The sequence below is a fragment of the Brachyistius frenatus genome, unplaced genomic scaffold, assembly GCF_029030835.1.
Source record: "Brachyistius frenatus isolate BFR_SWC_R1_liver_20210118 unplaced genomic scaffold, ASM2903083v1 Contig_21, whole genome shotgun sequence".
Classification (NCBI taxonomy): Eukaryota; Metazoa; Chordata; class Actinopteri; family Embiotocidae; genus Brachyistius; species Brachyistius frenatus.
Genome location: NW_027210620.1, coordinates 3,627,836 through 3,648,797, shown reverse-complemented (window position 1 = coordinate 3,648,797; position 20,962 = coordinate 3,627,836). Strand labels below are relative to the sequence as shown.

The 20,962-nt window shown below is 42.5% G+C and overlaps 1 protein-coding gene across 5 annotated transcripts in view; it reads right to left on the bottom strand.

The window, feature by feature from the left end:
- Positions 1-20,962, bottom strand: part of cnksr2a (connector enhancer of kinase suppressor of Ras 2a) — a 59,235-nt gene that overhangs the window by 24,685 nt on the left and 13,588 nt on the right. For 4 of the 5 annotated variants that reach the window (XM_069696471.1, XM_069696468.1, XM_069696469.1 and 1 more), the window contains exons 3-15: positions 20,440-20,642; positions 15,413-15,500; positions 14,755-14,796; positions 12,563-12,682; positions 11,885-11,944; positions 11,460-11,528; positions 9,809-9,955; positions 8,618-8,730; positions 8,341-8,495; positions 7,725-7,814; positions 5,723-5,937; positions 2,760-2,811; positions 490-665 (exon numbers count right to left, since the gene is read on the bottom strand). In XM_069696471.1, the coding sequence (XP_069552572.1) occupies positions 490-665; positions 2,760-2,811; positions 5,723-5,937; positions 7,725-7,814; positions 8,341-8,495; positions 8,618-8,730; positions 9,809-9,955; positions 11,460-11,528; positions 11,885-11,944; positions 12,563-12,682; positions 14,755-14,796; positions 15,413-15,500; positions 20,440-20,642 (1,530 nt within the window). The remainder of the gene's footprint in view (positions 1-489; positions 666-2,759; positions 2,812-5,722; positions 5,938-7,724; positions 7,815-8,340; positions 8,496-8,617; positions 8,731-9,808; positions 9,956-11,459; positions 11,529-11,884; positions 11,945-12,562; positions 12,683-14,754; positions 14,797-15,412; positions 15,501-20,439; positions 20,643-20,962) is intronic. The other variant, XM_069696470.1, reaches the window with a different exon arrangement.

Below are 20,962 nucleotides of genomic sequence, written 5' to 3'. Positions count from 1 at the left end.
CATGACTGTTAATACTGAAATTCGTAGGAGTCTAAACAATAGTTGTAAGATAGTACGTACATTTTTTTTGGGGAGGGGGGGGAACCATGAATCTTTACTAAATCTCAGCTGTTGAGATATATCAATCTGGACCATTTCACAGAGAAAAACGTACATCGACATGTCCAGAAAAATTCCCAAAACGTATACTTTATACAAATGTAAGCTGAAATCCTTTTACCTGACTATTGATCCTGACTGTGTAATATTCTTAGCAACAAGTCTGACTTCATGGAAACTTCTCTCTTTGTCTTTGTCACCCGGCAGCAACAAAACCCTGCGTAGCTTCCATTGAAATCACACCAAGCATCGTTTTGACAAATTTCATCATGACTTCTCACTTTTCAGATCCCTACTTCCTAAAATGTGTTGTAATACGTTCCAAACTCTGGGAAACTCAAACTTTTTTTGTGTCGGGGAAAAAGGACAAATTCAGGCTGGGAGACGTACCTCCTCGTTGATGTACCAGTACAGGCAGTTGTCCTTCAGAACGAACCAGTACTTCTTCCACTTCTGAGAAAAGTAACCTTTCGCATCCCTCTTTCTCCACAGCCAGCCCTCGCAGTCTCCTCTGCCCAGCGCCTTGCAGGAAACACGCCTCCGACTCAGCGAGGCCAAAGCTCGTCCTGGAAACAACACGGGAGGAAACGTGAAGGCGGCGACGTTCGCGAAACAGAAAGACTATAAAAAAAAATTAAAAAATTAAAAAAAAAAATAATTTGAAAAAACTGGAAGAAAGCATGAACTCAAAGAGGGGGAAAATGTGTCATTCAAAATGTAACGCGTCGTGCTAACTGCTGCTTGTAAGTGCTCGCTCCTTGTCTTTCATAGAAGTGTGAAAAATAGCTTGTCACAAAATGCCACGTCCTAATGTAGCGGTAATTCTTGGCGAGAATTCAGTCTGGATTTTGAGCGTTTGACGGAAGGTAAGAGGTGTTTCATAAAAATTACCTTTTTTTCTTTTCTGGCATAAAAGCCCTGTTACATTTTTTTTTTTTTTACAGCAGGCTCCTCTCGTTAAAGATTACCGAGAAAACTTGGCTACCAATTTAGGAAAATTGCGCTGTATGAAAAGTCTTTTAACGAAGCCGGTGAGTCCATATTTCATTTTACTTCTGTGGCGGCGTATCTCTAAAGGAAACAACTTTTCCTCCACAGTGCCGGACACAAAAAAAAGAAAAGGACTAAAGCTCAAACATGCAATGTGGAAAGGTTTGTAGTCTACAGGTGATTAATAAGTTATACACCCTGATACCGGAGAAACTACACATCCTGAAAGTGCTCTTGAGTGATAATGTTTCTCAGCAGCAGCTCCAGACTATAAAACTGATACCATCACGAATTTGGCTTTAAAAAAGAGGATTATTGTTCTCTCACCACTGGAGCCAAAAAAAGTAACTAACATTTCATTACATGTTTGATGAGAGTGCCAGTCGGTCAGTGAATCATCAATTATCACATTCATTTTTTTTTTTAACTTTGATGTAATTGCTGTAAACAAACAAAGCCGCCGAGGAAACGTGCAGATGGAGCGAAAGCTTTCAGAGTTTCTCAAGATGGCAGATGGTGAACGGAGTGAAAGGCCGGTGGAGAAAAAAAACAAAACAAGAAATCACTTCCATCATGTCGATCGAAAAAGAAAAAAAAAAAAAAAGAAAAACGATTTGGTCAAAGAGGCAACGACACTGACGACGGGGAGTAAAATCAGCTAAAGAAAACAACAACAACAACAAAAAAACCACAGTAAAGAAAAGAACCGTGGTCTCATTCATTTCAACAAGACACCGGTAGCTTTCATCTGTACAGTGATGCCTGTCTGACATGATGAAACACTGCATTGTGAGATGTATGCACAGAGACCGAAGGCTGCGTCGCCGGCGGTCCAGTCACAGCTCATCAAAATCTGTGAAACGAGCACGATGTGTTCAAATGCAAATACGGAGCTCTCTGCACAGACAGCGAGAGCACGACACGATTACAAAGAGGAAAAACTGCTTCTGTTCTTTCTGTTAATATTATTAATGGGATCAAAAAAACAACAGTTTTTTTTTTTTTAACTGATTAAAACAAACCAGAAGTCAAGATTTCTTTAGCGTCCAACAACCAAAGTCCCTTCACCTACATATAAACAATACAAGATCAAATACATTTGGAAAATGCATTAAAATGACACTGACACCAACAATTACTCAATTAATCAAGTCATTAATAGACATTTAAGTAATTTATGAAGCAAAAATACAAAAAAAAAAATCTTTTCTTCTATAAATGATTGCAAACTTAATATTTGTGGAGTTTAAACTGTCAGTGGAGCAAAACAAACAATCTGAAGCCAAATTGATTGATTCATTAATTAGTTGATGATGTAAATAGTTTGTCGTTACGGCTCAAAGACTATTATACTTATTATAACTCTCAAAATAAGTCATCACACAAGACAATGAACGAATGAATGAATAAGAAAATGAATATTCATTACATCACTTGTCCCCCCCCCCATAGTGTTAAACCAGGGTTGTACCTGTGCTTTATTCTCCCAACTTTTCTCCATTACGTCTGAAGGAAAATGACCCGAGTTGCAGATGTGTAAAATGAAGTGTTCCTGAGGTTAGCAGCAGCTGCTCTCCCATTTTTCGCAGCATGAATCAGCTCGAGTGACTGAAAAAGTGACCACAACTGGCAGCGTGTGCTCCCACCGAACAGGTGGCGTTCCCGCTTACCTTTATTCTTCTTCCTGGTCTTTGACTGCAGAGATGAAGACTGCTGGTATGTCTGAGAGAGGAAGAGAGGAAGAGAGGAAGAGAGGAAGAGAGGAAGAGAGGAAGAGAGGGGAACAGGCTGTCAGAATGAATCAGTGGCCTTTTGTTTGCTGCAATGAATCCTGGGATATAAAAGATGACAGCTCTTAGGGAGCGATGAGAGGAGGCACAAAGACAAATCTCCCCTCTCTCATTATCTCGCTCGCACGAACACACACACACACACACACACACACACACACACACACACACACACACACACACACACACACACACACACACACACACACACACACACAGGGATGGAAAAATCGACCTCACGGAGGACGTTAGCACCTTTCACACCTCTAAACATAGAACGGAGCGACGGGAGGGGGAAGTGTGTGTGTGTGTGTGTGTGTGTGTGTGTGTGTGTGTGTGTGTGTGTGTGTGTGTGTGTGTGTGTGTGTGTGTGTGTGTGTGGGGGGGGGAAAGGGGTGGTGGGGGTTCAGGTGGCACAACAGGACATGCAGGTAACGTGTGAGAAAGATAGAGCTCTGTCGCCTCGTGGATTAAAACAGAAACTTCTGCAGGAAAAATGTGAAGGACAAACATGTGAAACAGAGGTTTCCAAAGTGTGACACGACGGGCTAATAACGCCGAGTCATCAATGTAGATTTACAGAGAGTCACTTTGACACTGAAGGAAACCTACAAATGTGAAGATTCTCAGTTTCGCGAAGTAAATGTCAAATTTTCCAACACACGGTCTGATAGCGCGGGCGGCCGCTGAGGTTCTATATTTAGCGAGAAACCGAGAAGTCGTCGTGGCGTTTCGCCCAAATACGTGACCTAAAAACCTTCTCCACGCTATCTCTGATTATCATCCTAAAAAAAAACCAAAAAAAAAAACACAGTGATTCACTTTCTCAATCCCACAGGCTCTCCTGCACGTTCTCCGCCTCACATTAGACTTACTAACTACTTCTGTTGTAAAATATATCTGACCGTATTTCCATCGAAACTCTCTCGGACATTTATTCACGTCCGACGAGGTGTGCATCATGTCGTCGTGCTCAGATTTGACTTTGAGTGACGCCTCTCAGAAGAGTCAGTCCGTGTTTATTTTCCCTTTCAGACCCGTCGCCTCGTCCGGAGCGGCCGAACTCTGACGTGACCTCTCTCGGCGGGTCAGATGGGGCAACAGACCAGCTCTGATGTCACAACATTACACGTGTCCGAGCCTGGAGCGCGGCCACTCGCAGCCCCGGCGCTCGGCAGGACGGATGACACGGTCGCCGCCCACTCCCACTGACACGCCATCTGCCACCGCAGCGCCCGTGCGCGCTGTAAACACACACCGAAAGCGCTTTTAATTTTCCAAAGACGTACGAAAGGTCACCGCCGGGCGAACCGACTGCCCGGAGCGCAGAGCGCCCTGCACTAAGATGGACAGGCGGGGCGGACAGGAATAGGGGGGAGGAGGAGGGGGGGATAATGACGAGTCAGCATTCGCTCAGATTCACGTTTCACTTTCTCACCAGGGGTAAAAAAAAAAAGCCCGTGTTTTCCTTTCTCTAAAGTCTCTTGAGTCTCTGACTGTCGAATTAGTATCACAACAAATCGGAAAGAGGAGGCAACCGAAGGGAAGTCAGACGAGTTTCAGAACCTGCTTCTCCGGTTTGGTTTCTGATCCGCAGCCTGCAGCTGTTTTTATGCAATCGTGAAGAAAGTAACTGCAACTCGGCTTTGAATTTCAATTTTTTTTTTTTTTTTTTTAACACTTCAGATGCTGCGTTGACGGTACGAGCCAAGTGTTGTGCTTTCCTGCTCCACACTTCCAAGATAACACCTGTCAATCACACTTTGTATTCCTTTAACTTCGTGTTAAAATGATGCGTTTTTTGTTTTTGTTTTTTTGTCCTTCGTGTCGAGAATCATGACGCTACGTTCATGTCTGCACGGTTAACAGGTAACTGGAGCCACGTGTGCCGATTCCTTGCGGTGACACGCCGCTGATATCGGATTGTTCTGTCGCCTGAATTACACCGACAAAAATTAAAAGTGGTTATCATGACAACGAGGAATATGCTAAATTAGTTTGAAGCACACTTCCAGTTGTAAGAGACTCCATTTTGGTTTTGTACAGTCCGTGTTGAATTCATATGATTTAAAAAGTAATTAAAAGCCTCATTTTACAGAAGATGAAGCCCTTGTATTTTATATTAGAGTCACAGACTGCTTTGTAAAGCTCCATTACTTTTGCAATTTGTTTACAAGTTCAACTTTTTTTTTTTTTTTTTACACAATAACATTAGATCAACAAATTTCTGTGTTCTGCAGCATGCTTATTATTGTAGGAAGTGATTACATATGACTTATTATTAAGTAGTAGTTTAAAAAAAATATATATATATATTTTTTAATCACAACTTTCCTTGACTGGCAATTTTTGCTATTTACTCCAATTTTACCGCAAAAAAACCAACAACCTCAAAACTCCTCAAATTACATCGCAATTTTTTGAGGAAAAACCACAGCAAAATCCAACACAAAAAAACTCCATGAAGTCCTGGAGGAGCTGACTTTAGTATCAAGTTGATGACAAAATTCAGAAAAGTGACTGTAGTACCGTAGATGCTGTATGTACTGCAGGTTCTAGACAATAACAACAACAACATGTATTGACAAGTGCAGGAAAACCACCGCAACGTGTGGAAAAAACCCCCAAACAAACCAACCAAAAACAAAAAAAAACCAGTAGTTGTGTATGGACATCTTTTGAGTCGGATGATTGGGATAAGTTTTCTTAAGGACCCAAAAGAAAGACATCTGGATTTGTACACAGAATTCAAGGTGAGAGTTTCAGTCATGTCGAAATGAACTAACTGAAAATAAATAAACAAACGAGAGACAGAACCTAAACAAACAAAGTAACTGTCTTACATGATAAATGGAGGCGGGGTCTCTGGGGGGCGAGTCTCTCTGATTGGTCTGGAGGACGTAGTGGGAGGGGCTTTGGCTGTGGTGGCTCCGCCTCTTGGCGCGCTTGGCCGTGTCATTGGTCCGCTTGCCCGGACGAGCCGTGTGGGAGGAGTAGTCGTCGCAGGCGTTCCGCTCTTCGGCGCAGGACAGTCCCACGTAACGCAACAGCGACGCCTCTGCGAAACACGATCAGGAGATAAATAAATAAACCCGCCAACATGCAGTATCAATCAGAGGTATTGATCTTCTGTTTGTACCCGTCTTCGTCACTGGTGCGTAGGATGAGGTTTTCTGGGTTAACAAGAGACTATAAAATATATAAATAAAACAGTAAAAGGTCAAATCATCCGGATTCTGAAAAATTAGGGCAGTTTGAGTAAAAAAATAAAAAAATAAATAAAAGGTGAGTTTTTGACCTTTAGTCAGAGCATCATCACCGGGAGAATCAGTTATCGCGAAAACAATCTTGAACGCGCTGCAGAGCCTTCAGACGGGATCGAATCTATCGGTCTGATTTGTTGGCCCTTTAGTTTTAGCAGCTCCATCGGTTTCATTAAAGTTGTTTTAGGGAGACTTCAGAGGCAGAATCGTGCATCGCGTTTAATCCCCCGATCGATAAAACAGGTCACCGATCATCGCCCGTACGACCGTTACAAAAACCACTCTCTCCATCCGCCGCTTCTCCGGCGTTTTGATTGGTATTTAGCGAAAAAAACTAATGACAAAAGATCTCAATCAACAGTAAACAAAACCAACGTTTTAGACAGAATGCATTTGTTTACAAAGTCAACAAGTAGACGAAAGTCAGCGCTTACGTCGGGGGAAAATGAAACGGAGACAAATTGTTGTTGTGCGGGCTGGTTTCAAATCGGCTTTAACTCTTATGTCAAAACTTAAGACACGTCAGTCTGGTTTGTAGAATTATCGATCGTACAAACGGCTAAAAATAATCGGACGAAGAAAAATATTAACGTACGCCTGGAAACCGTGCTGCTGGCACGTAAATGTAAACAATGTGATTTTCACAATAACAACAGAGTACAGTCCGACTCGTGTCTGTTCGGAGGACTCGGAGCCTTTCAGCCTTTGCCTCCGAAGAAGGTAAAGTAAACCTTTCGGTCACAAAATGTTGCTCGTCGGGAAACATTTCGGTTGTTTCCTGTGTGCTTTAAGTGCTGTTAAAGTCACATCGAAATGAAACCCCTAGTTTTTTGAGATGCCATTTTTTAAATTTTTTTTATTTCCGTGCTGGCAGTCCAATTCCCCGACGCTATGACGCCGCTTATTTGCGCGACTTCATCCGTTTCGACTCCCGGCGTCTGTTCCACCTCTTCAACTTCTCTTCACCTCTCCGCCGAGGGAGGAAACCCAGGTTTCTCTCTCCATCTCTCTCTGCCTCTCCACGTTTCCCACCCTCTTGTCCTCCCCCTGGTTGCTAGGCAGCGGCCAGAGAGGAAAATGAGACACCGAGAAGAGCTGCTGTCGGCGTCGCCATGGCAACTGAGAGTGATTCAGGTGGAGGTCAGGGAGAACAGTCTTTTTTTTTTTTTTTTTTTTTTTTTTCCGTTTATGCCTCCTCTCACGCCTCCTTTTCTCTCTCTTTCTCCTCTCCCTCCCTCTTTATTCCTCCTCCCTTCACGGCCGCCTTTCATTTTCTCTGCCTTTGTGCCGACCCTCTACCTTCTTCTTTTTATTTTTTTTTATCTTCCCTGTTTGGTTTTTTTTACTACTTCTCTTATCATCCCCTCTTATTTCATTCCTCTGTGATGCTAATCACAGGGAGAATTAAGAGAAAGGGATGGAGACGCACACACGCACACACACACACACACACACACACACACACACACACACACACACACACACACACACACACTGATGTCTTTAGTGACAGGAACATTTAAACAAATAACCTAACAGCCTCTTCAGGAGACACATATGCGCTCCACACGCCGGCGCTCACCTCTGCGGTTTTCTCTGTTCAGCTTGGCTGGGTCTTCGTAGTCGCCCACCCAGTTACACTCCACGGGCATGGAGATGGGCCTCAGCCTGCCTACAAGTGTGTACACACACACACACACACACACACACACACACACACACACACACGCACGCACGCACGCACACACACACACAATTACAAAACTTAATATCAGCCTCGCCAGATGGGTCGGTCGACACAAACTTATGCTGGGCGTCCAGGAGTTTTAACCTCTGCTGCAGATCCCAAAGTTTCCAAAGAAAGATGTCCACCTTTGCGTGGTTTGTGTCGAGTGAATGAACGGATGAAAAAAAAAAAACACGAACTCACTAACTGTGTCTGTGTGTTGCTTTGAGTGTTTCACATATTACAGATTTAACCAAGACGTGAATCGAGCTGATGTTGTCAGATTTAAATAACCTTCAAAGCTACTTAACCTGCAGGATTCTTGTATGTGTTTTTACCTGCGATGTAACGGGCCTCGTCTCTTTCTGTCGGAGCTGCAGGTGGACACTGACTCTCACAATCGTTTCCCTCTAAGTGGCTCAATTCAGCAGAATGAGATTAACACACACACTCAATCATCACGAGAGCGCACCGTATGTGGGCGTGGTGCAGTACACGGGCTCCTCCTCCTCTCGCCGGAGAGACTCTTGATCCAGGAAGGAGTTCGGTGATTCAGAGCGCTTAGCGACGCTGATGCCACCATGGTTACGGGGTGGCTCATCTCCAGACAGGGCTCCTGTCTCGTCTCTATGGCAACAGCAGAGGCAGATTTTCAAAATGTAAATCAAAGTCACGAGTTTATCTTTTACTGTCACCAGTTGTGCTCTTTGTATGGTTTATATAAAAAAAAATTTTTAAAAAAACCACACCTGGGTAGGTACGGCTCAGCGGGCGGAGGGGGGATGAAGAGGTCCTGGAGGGCGGAGCTCTTGGTGGGTGTGCCTGAGGGCGTGGCCGAACTGCTGCCCGGGCTTCTGGTTGGCTAAAGAAAGTAGATGTGATTAGGAAGATCTTTTTTTTTTTTTTTTTTTTTTTTAAAGGTCTCTTGTATCTTAAATGTTTGTTATGAATCTTATTTTTCTAGTTGTAAACCCAACTTCTGTAACGTAGATGCTAACGAGGATCAGTGTGTGTGTGTGTGTGTGTGTGTGTGTGTGTGTGTGTGTGTGTGTGTGTGTGTGTGTGTGTGTGTGTGTGTGTGTGTGTGTGTGGAGTTTCCAACCGTTGAAAGGTTCGATGACAACGAAATAGTAAAAGCACTTTCTAAAAAGTTGAACTCAACACCCAGTGGAAATCCTTATCTGGATTAATTTCTCTTGTACGGCTCCCGATTGTATTCTAATCTGACACATCAGAAAAAAAAAAAAATTGGAATGGATTAAAATAAGTTTTAAACAGGTTAAACAAAACTTCTTTAGAGAAAGAAAGCGCAGGCAAAATATGAAATTCTTAACCAACTCTGCACTATGATTTAATATAGCATCATATTGAATTGTAGACAAAAATTCCTGATAAAGATTTTGCCATATTACACTTATTACCAACAGTTTCAGTTACTTTTAGCCTGGTTCCAGACCTCTGAGTTTTTTTTTTAATTTTACCTTACAAATAAAGTGGTCAGCGTTCACCCAGACCTCAGCAATCACTCTGGTGAACACAAATGTTATTATAATCAATAGGGACAAAGGCAAAGCCACAAAAATAACACCCAAGCTGTGATAAAACTGACACGTCCTTCCTTTGTGTTTCCTCCTGATTGTGCAGAGGATCAGTGCTAATTAGGGAGATACCATTTCATAATTCGCGGGAGCTGTGGGAATGTGGGCGGAGGGTGCCGTCGCTTCTCCCTTCCCCCATTCACTTTTCCAGGGTGTTTCGGCCGGCAAACAAAAAGAAGAAAAAAAAAAAAAAAAAAAAAACTACGCCGAGCCACAGCTCCCTGACCTAATTACACGCTTTGGCTGCGTCCGTACGGGGGAGAGGGACCACCGCGGGGGAATTATGTGGGCCAGCGCACGGTTTCTTTAATAAAGTCTATAAAAGGTAGAGCCGGTCCCCACCTGCAGAGCCAGGGGTTTCCAGCGCATGTTCTTCAGCAGCGCCGGGGCGGAGCTGAGCGTGCTCTGCGGGCGCTTCTTCAGGGTCAGGGACACGACGCCTTTATCGGCCCGCAGCGAGCCGACCAGGTTGCGCAACTGCCAGCCCACCTGCGGACGGGAGACGGACGGGAGCGTCAGGGGCATAAAAAAGTAATACAAAAAAAAAAATTAAATCATCTACCTGGAAAAACGCAGCAAACAATCACGCCCTGATTTATACACTAACGAGCGTTCAGAAGCAGCCTGAAAGTTTGAATTGTGTCCACGTAGTGGTTGGATCTCGCTCGTTGAGCCTTCTGTGCAAGGCGAGTGGGTGTGGAGGTGGTAAGTTCTATCTATAGAGCTTTCGTGTGATGTAACCTGCCCTCAATTTGAAAACAAATGCAATCTTAGCATATATCTTCTCACATTTAAAAAAAAAAAAAAAAAATTTTTTACCCACTATTTTCACATCCATTGCTGAAATCTCTCGTCTGAGATTTTGTAAACAAAAACAAAATGGCTACCGGGATGCGATGCTTTCTGCTTGTAGGCCTCATCTTAAAATTGTACTCACTGGACTGACCTGAGATCTGATCATAATGCCAAAGGAGGCTGCGAAGAAAAAGTGAATGATCTGATTACACTTAAGAGGTCGTCCCACAACAAAAACACAAAACACAGACCTGGAACTTCCTTTTAAGGACTCGATAACACGACAGGCTTAAAAACAATAAGTGAATCTTACTGTAAAATGACTATTTATATAAATCGTTTTCCATTAAATTTAACCTGTAATGCCATATTTTGCCAGTTGGGGGCAGCAGGAACAAACTACGAATACGTGACAATCATGTTTGCAAACTGTTTCGGATTTACACATTAAGCAACCTTAGCGTTTATTTGAAGCAGCTGACAATTTTTTTAAAATCTATTTATTTTTTATTTGAACTCCCCTCTAAGCTGTTTTTGTTCTCCACCAACTCCCAAGAAAAACAAGCCTGTCTTCAGATGCTAAATCAGCTACCATGTTCAACAGCTAACAGATAACTGTATCCATCTGCTGTTGGTGTCGAGCAGGTGGCGTGTAAGAAGGTTTATTAGAGAATGTTTTGCTGAAAACAGACAATAGTTGCAGCCAAAAATGACCAAAACAGTAAAGCTGCGAAAAAAACCCAAAACAATGAGCGTAAAAGACAATAAAATGCTCTAAATATGAGCTAATTATCTGTTGAATTATGGTTACGGATGACCCCCCCTCGCATGCTGAACATTTGTATTTGATCCACCGATATTATAAAAAATAGTGATTATAGCAGGTTTTAAAAGGAATATTTACATCTGAAAAGCTGTAAAAAAAAACAAAAAAAACAGGCATATATTTTCAATTATGATAATTTGAGAAACATAAAAAAAATCTGCAGATTTTTCATCAACAGCAGAGGAAATTCTTTAGTTATGCACTATATGTGGGTAAAAACGGATCAAAACAGACAGAACGGCACTGTAATACGCATATCATCCAATTCAGATAATATATTTAGATTCACGTGTTTTACGTTAGTAAGATCTAAGCACGCTAAACCCGCAAACAAACACAAAAACATGTATTTCAAGGATATAAGAAACCCACCACTGTCTGGTGATTGACTTGAATGACTTCATCTCCTGCATGGATCTTCTTACAGCGGTCAGCCGGAGACTACAGAGACACAGAAGACAGAAGTGGGAGAGAGAGAGAGAGAGAGAGAGACTATGAATTGATCTGAGCGTATCGATCGCTGTACGCCGGCTGTGGAGAAGTTTCACAACAAACTGTATTTTAAACAAGATACTGTAGAACAGGGAGGGGAAGCCTTGCAGAGTCAGAGTCATCCATACAGAATCAGATATGCTGTTATGGATATAAGTGTCAGATTTGTTCTGAGGAAGAATCTGCTCTCCACACACACACACACACATGCACACTCACTCCGGGCATGCTGGGAAATCTGCAGATAAAGTGAACCGCCTGCTGCAGCTCAAGGTGTGAAAAATGGGATTATAAGAGTCTCTCACCCCTTCGGTGGTTCCGGTGATCACGTGGAGGCCGTCGTAGGTCGACTTGATGTACATTCCCTGATGGACAGAAAAGTGTTTCACAAAAAAGACGGTCAAAAGTTTGAAGAGATCGACTCATTCAAGATTTTTTTTTTTTTTTTTTTTTAACATGTTAAACAACAAACTGTTCCGGGGTCTTTGTCCTGTTGAAAAACGAACGAGTGCCCCACTGAGCTCAAACCAGATGGTGTGTCTCTGCAGGATGTTTGGCCGAATGCGAAGGACTGACAATAGGATTTCTCAAGATTTAGGTATAATTCAATCCACAGCCACAAACTTAACTTTTTTTTTTTTTTTTTTTTTAAGTCGCTGAAGTACTAATAAGACATCCAGTGCTCTTGCTCAAGTATGAAAACGTTCCGTCGTGGAAATGTTTTTCATCCATATTTGTTCAAATGAATCAAGACATCGAACAGTTTTCTTGTCTCTTTTTTCCCCCTCAGAAAGTCATTCAAATGCAGAAAAGCACATCGATTTTACAGTATGTATGTTATTGCCATAAATATTGTGTGACCTCATAGTTTAAAGGGACAGTAACACACAGCGTTTAATATAGCTGCAGCGTTTCTTCTTCATCTGTCTGGGGACAAACTGAAAGGGAGGACAAAACCCACGTCAGATAAACGGAGTCATTACCAGGCCTTCGGAGGTTTTGATGTTGGTGAGGTGAACCAGCTCGAGGTGGGCCGACTGGGAAACCAGCGGGTCCGACGACACGCACACGATGTGCTCACACACCTCCGACAGAGTCTTACACTGCAGAGGAGAGGAAAGGGAGGACGGCAAAACAAACGGGGATTTTATTAAGACAACAGAGAACTTGTTTTTCTAAGAGACCTCTCCGCCACCTGCGACAAAAAAAAAAAAAAGGCTGCTGCTGCTTTTTCTTTTGGCTTCACTGAGGTGATAACACAAATACAGTCGTCACTAGTATTTTCTTTTGATAATTAAAAAGCGTGCATTTGGGTGTATTTACTGCGGGAGCTATTATATCTACAATATTTTCTTTGTAAGCCTGCAATGAATGACTAAATCTGCCCCCTTTGTATTAAATCCCAAAGGTGGCCATTTGATTTCGAGTCAGATTGAAGTTTGATTTCGGGCAAACAGCCACTGTTCTTGGCTTGATTTTGTGTTTCATTATCTGTGAAATAATTGTTTCCCCTCAAATATAAGGGAGGTAGATTTAATTTTGTTTTTTTTCTTGGCAGACACCAGACTCCATTCAATATGCTGTCAACAGTTTCAGGGATCATTTCCCTGCTAGAAAGTAGCTGGAAGAAAAAGTGCTGACTGGGTTTTTCATGGATAATCTGCAGCAGTGGCTCCCAAACTTTTGCAAGAACATTTAAAAAAAAAAAAAAAAAAAAAAATTAAAAAAAGACAACGTTTCCTACTGTATTGACATATAATAGATTTTTTTTGCTTTAAAAAAAAAAAAAATTTAAAAAAAAAAGCCGTTCCATCTTGTAACTTGTTGTCATTTTGTCAAATAAATTGAACCTGAATCTCGACAGCGTTTCTCGCGTCAGAGCACCCGCTGTTTTGTAATTATTCCCAAATGGATCCGACTCGTAGGTCTCCTTCACAGCAGGCACGTCGATTTGTCACAACAGGGAAAGCCCCAAGTGAAACTAATAACATAACGATGGCTCCGTTCCAGCGATTAGCGACGCCATTAGTTACACCTGCGTTTGACAAATCACAGCGTCCGCTGTGAAAAAGGTTAATTAAACTTTAGCTGCCATCCAAGTTTGGGAACCACCGATCTAAGTACGGTAATTGGGACGCTTTTGTGAAAGTTAATGTTTCTGTTCAATCTTTCAAATGTCATTTGTAATGCTGCGAGCGCCGCAGACTCGATGAAGGGGTGGAGACGATACCTCCGGGCAAAAAAAAAAACACTCCAAACCTCGTCGCTCAGCAGGACACAACAAAACAAAATGTGTTTTTGTCATTTATCAATATAACATTATAGGAAATGTGTGTGTCTGCTGTCTTGCCGAGAAGAAGATGAGAAAATCGATAATGGCGACAATGAGACTGAGATATCAGGAATTTGTATCTGGTTTCACTTTAAAAAATATATATATATACATAACCCTGCAAACTGTGGAGTATTCAAATTGTGTGACTTGCAAAGCTAACGGTACGGATGAAGCAGGAGTCAGGAGGCAGTTAGCTTAGCTCAACAAAAGTTACAAAAAAATATAACTACACGGCACCTCTGAGGCTCATAACTAACATTTCTTTAAATCTCATATGTCTAAATTTTCATTTGCGCCCATCAGTGCTTCAACAGAACACCCAGAGGGTGAACCTGAGACCAGATATCTAACCTGGTTTTTTTTTTTTTTAATTTTAAATTTTGTTCCGTCTTTTAGTCGGCGTCTCCTCTAATAAACAGAAACTTTTCCCCTGAAATGTTTAAAATTGTTTAAAACAGTTTCATCTCCTCGGGACTCATTGGTCTGAAGTCCAGGAGAGAGTTAGGCTAGCTGTTTCCCCCTGCTTCCAGTCTTTATGCTAAGCTAAGCTAATCGCCTCCTGGTCATCGCTCCGGTGGTGTTGATCTTCTTGGGAGGGCAAAAAAAAAGTACTAAATAAATAAATAAATAAATAAATAAAGGGAAAAAAGCAGCATCACTTCCTGGAAGCGGCATTAAAGTACACTGCAGCCAAAGTTTTTGAGTTTATGTTTTTTTGTGGAGTATTTTATCAGTATGTATGAGGGGGGGGATGTGGGGTAGAGGGGGTGGGGGGTGGACGTTATATACCCATCATCAGAGAGCAAGTAAGAGACAGCTGGCTCAGGAAGCAGGACTCACCACATGAAGGATTTTGTTCTCCGTCTCAAACACTGTACAGTCCTGGGGGACGAGAAAAATTTAATGTAGCGCGAGCAGAACATCCTGTCTCGCAAAATAAAAAAAAATAAAAAGTAAAAACACTCAACCATCTCATGCCGTTCACGCTGCTACGGTAACCGCTGTATACTTGTGTCTAGGCCTCCTCGCATTAACTGAACCCCGCCACCTGCACGCTCATCTATACCCTTCCTGAGATGAAGACGCCCACACAAACAAGACACACGTATTTATAACACACATCAGTCACACCGAAGAAAGACTGTAAAGGACATAAATAGCAAAGAATCGAGTCTCGCTGGGGGATTGCGAGAGTCGGAGGCTGCTGCATCACGCCCACGCACACACGCACGCGCACACACACACACACACACACACACACACACACACACACACACACACACACACACACACACACACACTGCTCTGAGAGGGGGGTGGGGGTGGGGGGTTATGACAAACCCACAGCAGCTCCCCTCGGCCTCGCACTTCAAGTAGAGGAGAATAACAGCTATCAGCCTTCAAAAACACACACGCGCACACGCACACACACACACACACACACACACACACACACACACACACACACACAGAGAGACGCACAAACAATTGCACACACCTGCTGTACAATGGTGGTGAGCTCCAGGCAGAGCTGAATGACATTATTTCGGGTTACTGAGTAGTCTGCCACTGCAGCAAAAGGAGACCTGGGAGGAACAGATAACACAGCAGCATGTCTCAGCGTGTTTCCGCCTACATTAGGTGATGTGCACAGAAGACGGACAGGAGTATTGTAGTGAGGGGAAAAAAAAAAAAAAAAAAAAAAACGCCACAGACATCGAGCGTATGCAAAACACAGACAAAGAGAGAGAGGGAGAAGCTTTACGACCCTTCATATGTAAATGAAACCGTGAGGTTGTACGCGCACTGTAAACAAATCACTCAAGTGGCAACGTGTAGCTGGCATGACCTAAAAAGGCGCTTACATCGGTGTGAAGCTGCAACGAATGATTATTTACATTACTTATTCATCACCCAAGCATTATTTTTGGGGGGTTTAATTAATAGTTGTTTGGTCTGTTAAACGACAGAAAGTTAATTAAAATTAACTTTATAGTTTCTCAGCCCAAAACCCAACAGATATTCACTTAAGATCAGGGCTGCGCATCATTTAAACATTTTTTTTTTTGATACCAGTTCCTGGTACAAATATTCAGTTTCAATGCAGTTTGAAGGTGGACAGTGTAACACAGGTTTGTTTACTGTTGCTGCAATTTACAAATGTCCCCTAAACGCCTCACGCGCTATCAGTGGATGCTGAGAGAAGCCTCCAGTTTACTGCGACTCAAAACCGTGTGTATGAGAAGAGTGAAATAAAATGTTCAAATGATTTTCTTTATCTACCTCCCGAGCGGAGGCTCCAAGGGATGAATGCAGGATGTCACTGACGCTGATGAGATTTTACTGCCGAGTAAAAGCGGCAAAAGGTTTAAAAAAAAAAAAAAAAAAGAGGCTTTAAAAGAGGCTGCAACGTGCTCCTGGTTTCCAGGTAGGTTTAGGGGACAGTCGGCTCCTTAAAGCAGAGCGTCAACAGTCCTCCTCAGAGGACCGGGGGACACAGCTCCGGTGGACGGATGAAAGAAGGATGCATTTAGTGAAGCAGGTAAATAGGCCACCCTGTTCTGAGTGCGCCAATTTTACACACTTCATGCCGACTATTTGTCATTTCAATCCAGGTTTTTTTGGAAACAAACAACAACAACAAAAAAAAGCTCAGTTTGGGTCTGGGTGTTTTAAAAAAAACAAAAAAAAAACGGACAAAACAAAACTTTTTGTCTGGCTGAGATAAACTGTGTGAGAGGGGTTATTAAGACCACTTTGCATTTATTACGCTGTTTTGCTTCCTGGCATCGTCCAAGTCGCCAACGTCTCCCACATGTTTGTGTGCTCGGTCAGAGTTTCCACTTTCGTGTGAAACATTCTGATGTCAAGTTTTTTGTTGTTTTTTTTTGTTTTTTTTTTAATAAAAACCTATTTTCCAGTGAGAAGAGGGTCTTTAAAGCGGTTTAAATTTTTTTTTTATTTTATTGCTCAAACACAATGCTTCTAAATGAAGCCCTGGGCGTGCTGGAGCATAATAGACTATTCAGGTGTGAACAAAGTGTTAACGATAAGGAACGTACTGCAGCTAATGGGGCGCTAATCACTGCGCACGCACACACACACACACACACACACACACACACACACACACACACACAAAGGGACGAAACCAATTCACATACCGTGTCAGAGAGAAAAGTTGCCGCGCGTTCATCGCATACATTATCAATACGATGTAGTGAAATGAACAGAGAGACGCGCACTCGCTTCTTTTGTTCTAAAGACCCAGATTGAAATCCGGCCGCAGCCTCTAGTGTATGATTTATCTGTGGTGTGTGTGATTTGGGTCATCAGTATCGAGGCTGAGCGCTATATATACATGCAGCACCTAAGGCTACGCAGACTGTTTGCTAACCACCAGGCTCCCGCCCTCAAACAACACTTTTTTTTTGTTCTTTTTTGTGTGTGTGTGTGTGTGTGTGTGTGTTCCCGACGACGCCGTGACGTCGGCCGACTTCAAGATACTACAACTCCTCAGATCCATTATTCATTGCTCCTTTTTCTCCAGAGTCATAACTCAGTGAAGTCTGAACACACAGACGTGATATCAGACACGTTTCTTTTAGATTCGGTGTGACTCGCGCTTTCCAGGGATATTACCGACTCTGACATCAAAATAAATCTGCGAAGAAACCGTCTGTTAAAACAGTCTTTGCAACTCCAGAAGTTGCCTGAGAATCGTAACGTGTTTTTTTTTTTTTTTTTTTTAAGTTTTCTTTCATGTCACATTAATCCGCTGATAAAATGTCTGCACATTTATAAGTGCGCCGCCAACAGCACCCGCGAATAGGTAATTCGGGATTGATTTAATTGGGCCGAATGGGCTTAAATGTGAAATTAAAAAGGCGGTTATGAGCAATTCTCTCAATAACAAACCCAGTAATATCCTCCATATTTTTACAGCCTTCACCACAGCGGCTAGAAATAGAAAGAAAAAAAAAAAAGAAGTTTTTTCCTTGCGACTGCATTTTGAAGCTATCAGCAAAATCCATCACGCATAAACTGGAGTGTCTGCGACCGTGTCATTAAATCATCGGTAGGTGGGTTTCAAAACGGGCACACCAAGAGGAAATGAGGACTTCAAAGAAACAGAAACATGGCGAGAAATTTCATTGATCGGACAAAACATTTAAAGTACACATATATATCAGTGTTTTAGAGGCAGTACAGAAAATTAAAATCATCTGCAATGCAGCCATGTTGTTCTTTTCTACACGAAAAGGTGGCAAAACGTCTTCTTTCTTTTTCTTTTTTTTTTAAGGAACAAGAAGATGTTATACGTTTGCTGCTGCACTTTCCCTCTAATGACTAGGCTCTAATGGCCAGCAATCACGAGGCGGATGAAAGTTCAGTTTTAACACGCTCGCTATGATAATTTGCTTCCGTTGTACAGCTTTTAAGACGGGAGTCGTCCTGAGGGTGCGAATTCAAGACAGCTCCTGAGCCCAACATGCTAACCTTTTCCACATTGTCAGGGCCCCTTAATGAATCCACTCGTACCGTCCAACGCGCAGCTCTGATTTCAATAATAATTCAAATTTAAATTCACCCTGTTTTACTCGCTCATTTCTTGTTCCCCGGGCTGCAGAAATCCATTTTTGAAGATGGGATTTCTTCTAAAGACAAAAAAAAAAAAAAAAAAAAAAAAAAAAAAAGCTCTGGTGGGATGTTGAATCTATCGGCGCGCATTAACATACATAGGGAAAATGTTCCTTTTTTTTCTTTTGTATAATATTGAGAATAAAAACGTTAAAAAATAAATTTAAAAAAAAAAAGATGTCTTTGACAAACGGCTGAACACTGTGTGTCAGGAATGAAGAACAGAGAGCTCGATCCCCTTTCCTCAATGTCGCTTTGCCATTTACAGGTGGATTATTGTGCGTGGGCGGCCGCGTGTGCGCCTGCATAACTCTCTCTCTGTGTGTGTGTGTGTGTGTGTGTGTGTGTGTGTGTGTGTGTGTGTGTGTGTGTGTGTGTGTGTGTGTGTGTGTGTGTGTGTGTGGTCTGCGAGTGTGCGTTTTTGTCCGGGCGCGTGGGTGTTTCTATGGGTCTGAGGCTCGGTGCGTTTAAGCGCATTTGTGGTCTTGGATGTCCCGAGGACAGGTGTGGGTGCCTGGCATTTGGAGAAGCGATGTCAAAGGACTTTAGTTCTGCATCTGACGTGTGTGTGTGTGTGTGTGTGTGTGTGTGTGTGTGTGTGTGTGTGTGTGTGTGTGTGTGTGTGTGTGTGTGTGTGTGTGTGTGTGTGTGTGTGTGTGTGTGTGTGTGTGTGTGTGTGTGTGTGTGTGTGTGCGCGCGCGCCGGAGATCGTGTCGAGTCATGAATAAATTAAGCTCCAGAGACGAGAGTAGAGAAACGTGGTGAGAAAAAGGTCTGACATTGTATGGGGAAAAAAAAACAACAACCATATAAACCAGCTTCAGGAGACGAGCTTATGTTCTGGTGACTGGAGCTGTAACATGTAAAAAGAAAAAGAGGAGAATTGAGGGAAGATTTATAACTCGTGTTTCCACATTAGGCATAAATATGTTAGTTTTTGATTAGTTTACTACTTTTTTGGTCTTTAAAATGTCACAAAATATGGAAAACCGGCGTCAGCGTCATGTCCTCAGTTGCACGTGACACAAAGATACGCAGTTTACATCACAGAGAAAAACTGAAACATTAATATGGGTTTTTGTCCTTTTTTTTTTGGTTATAAAAACATTCATTAAAAATCTAATTGAATTGTTGTGGATTGGGCTTTTCTTTGTTGTTGTTAATTGATTAACCAGTTTCCAGAATAAACAATTCAGCTGTGATATATCCATGCCAGTCCACTAGAAAAATCCCGGCTCAATGTTGCCGTTAGTGTCACAGCATGTGAAAGCTTTAGTACGATTATGTGCGATCTCTGAAACTGGACGGGAGAATTTTTCAAGCTTTGGATGATTTTTTTTTTTTTGCTTTAGGATTTGTTGGTGTCAGTTATAAATAAGACTCTAATTTGTATTCGTAGAGCTTCACTGTTTGGATGGTTATTAGTGGAGATATAGACAGAAAATGAGGAGAAGAGAGATGGGGAATGAAATGCAAACACAAGTCCTGTCAAATCCTCGACAATTAAGTTACTTCACAGTATTTTCCTCTAATTCAGGACTAACTGATGTCACCTGGCGGCAAAGCATCCCCCCCCCTTTAGGACAGGAAAGAAAGATGGATAAATTCATTCAAATAAATTAATATCTGAAACTTTTAGTTAATTGCTGAGAGTTGAGATGAAGGCAGTTAGCTTAGCTTAGCACAAAGACTGGAAACAGGTGGAACCAGCCAGGTGACAAAAGCTCCCTGATGTATGAAGAAAATCACTTTCATTTATATTTTAATCTCCTCATCTAACTCTGTGGCAAGAAAGCCCCCCCCCCCCCCAAAAAAAAAAAAAAAAAGTAGCAACAGATCCACGAGCACGAGATAGACTCAGAGTATATTTGGAGAAGGTATCACCTGTCCAGCCAGGCCAGCAGGCTCTTGGCGGCGGTGATGAGGTCCACCACGGAGGTCAGCAGATCATTGGGGAGCCGCCGCGAGCTCCTGCTCTCCGATTGGCTGCTCCGGCGGCGCCCGGAAATGAAGTTCTGCAGGTTCTTGGCCGAGGCGCCGAGTTTGTGAGCCAGAGTCCTGACGCTCTCCGTCTCCAGACCCGAGTTCTACGCGTAAACACAGACACAACCACGGGTTAGCGCCAAACAGGGAAGCACCTTGAACGTGAAATATTTATCACGAGTCCGTCGCGTATTAATAATTTAACGCTGAAAAAAAGAAAGAAAAAGAAGAAGACGGCATCATTTGGGTTTTTATCGTCTTTTACTCTGGAAACTTTGGTTTGATTTGAATGACGCGGCCGACATGGTGGATATGAATGAGTCACAGTGACTGAAGTTGTCGTTTAATCTATTTAAAGAATGCAGTGTGTGTGTGTGGGGGATGATGATGATGATGATGATGATGATGATGACATTTATCCATT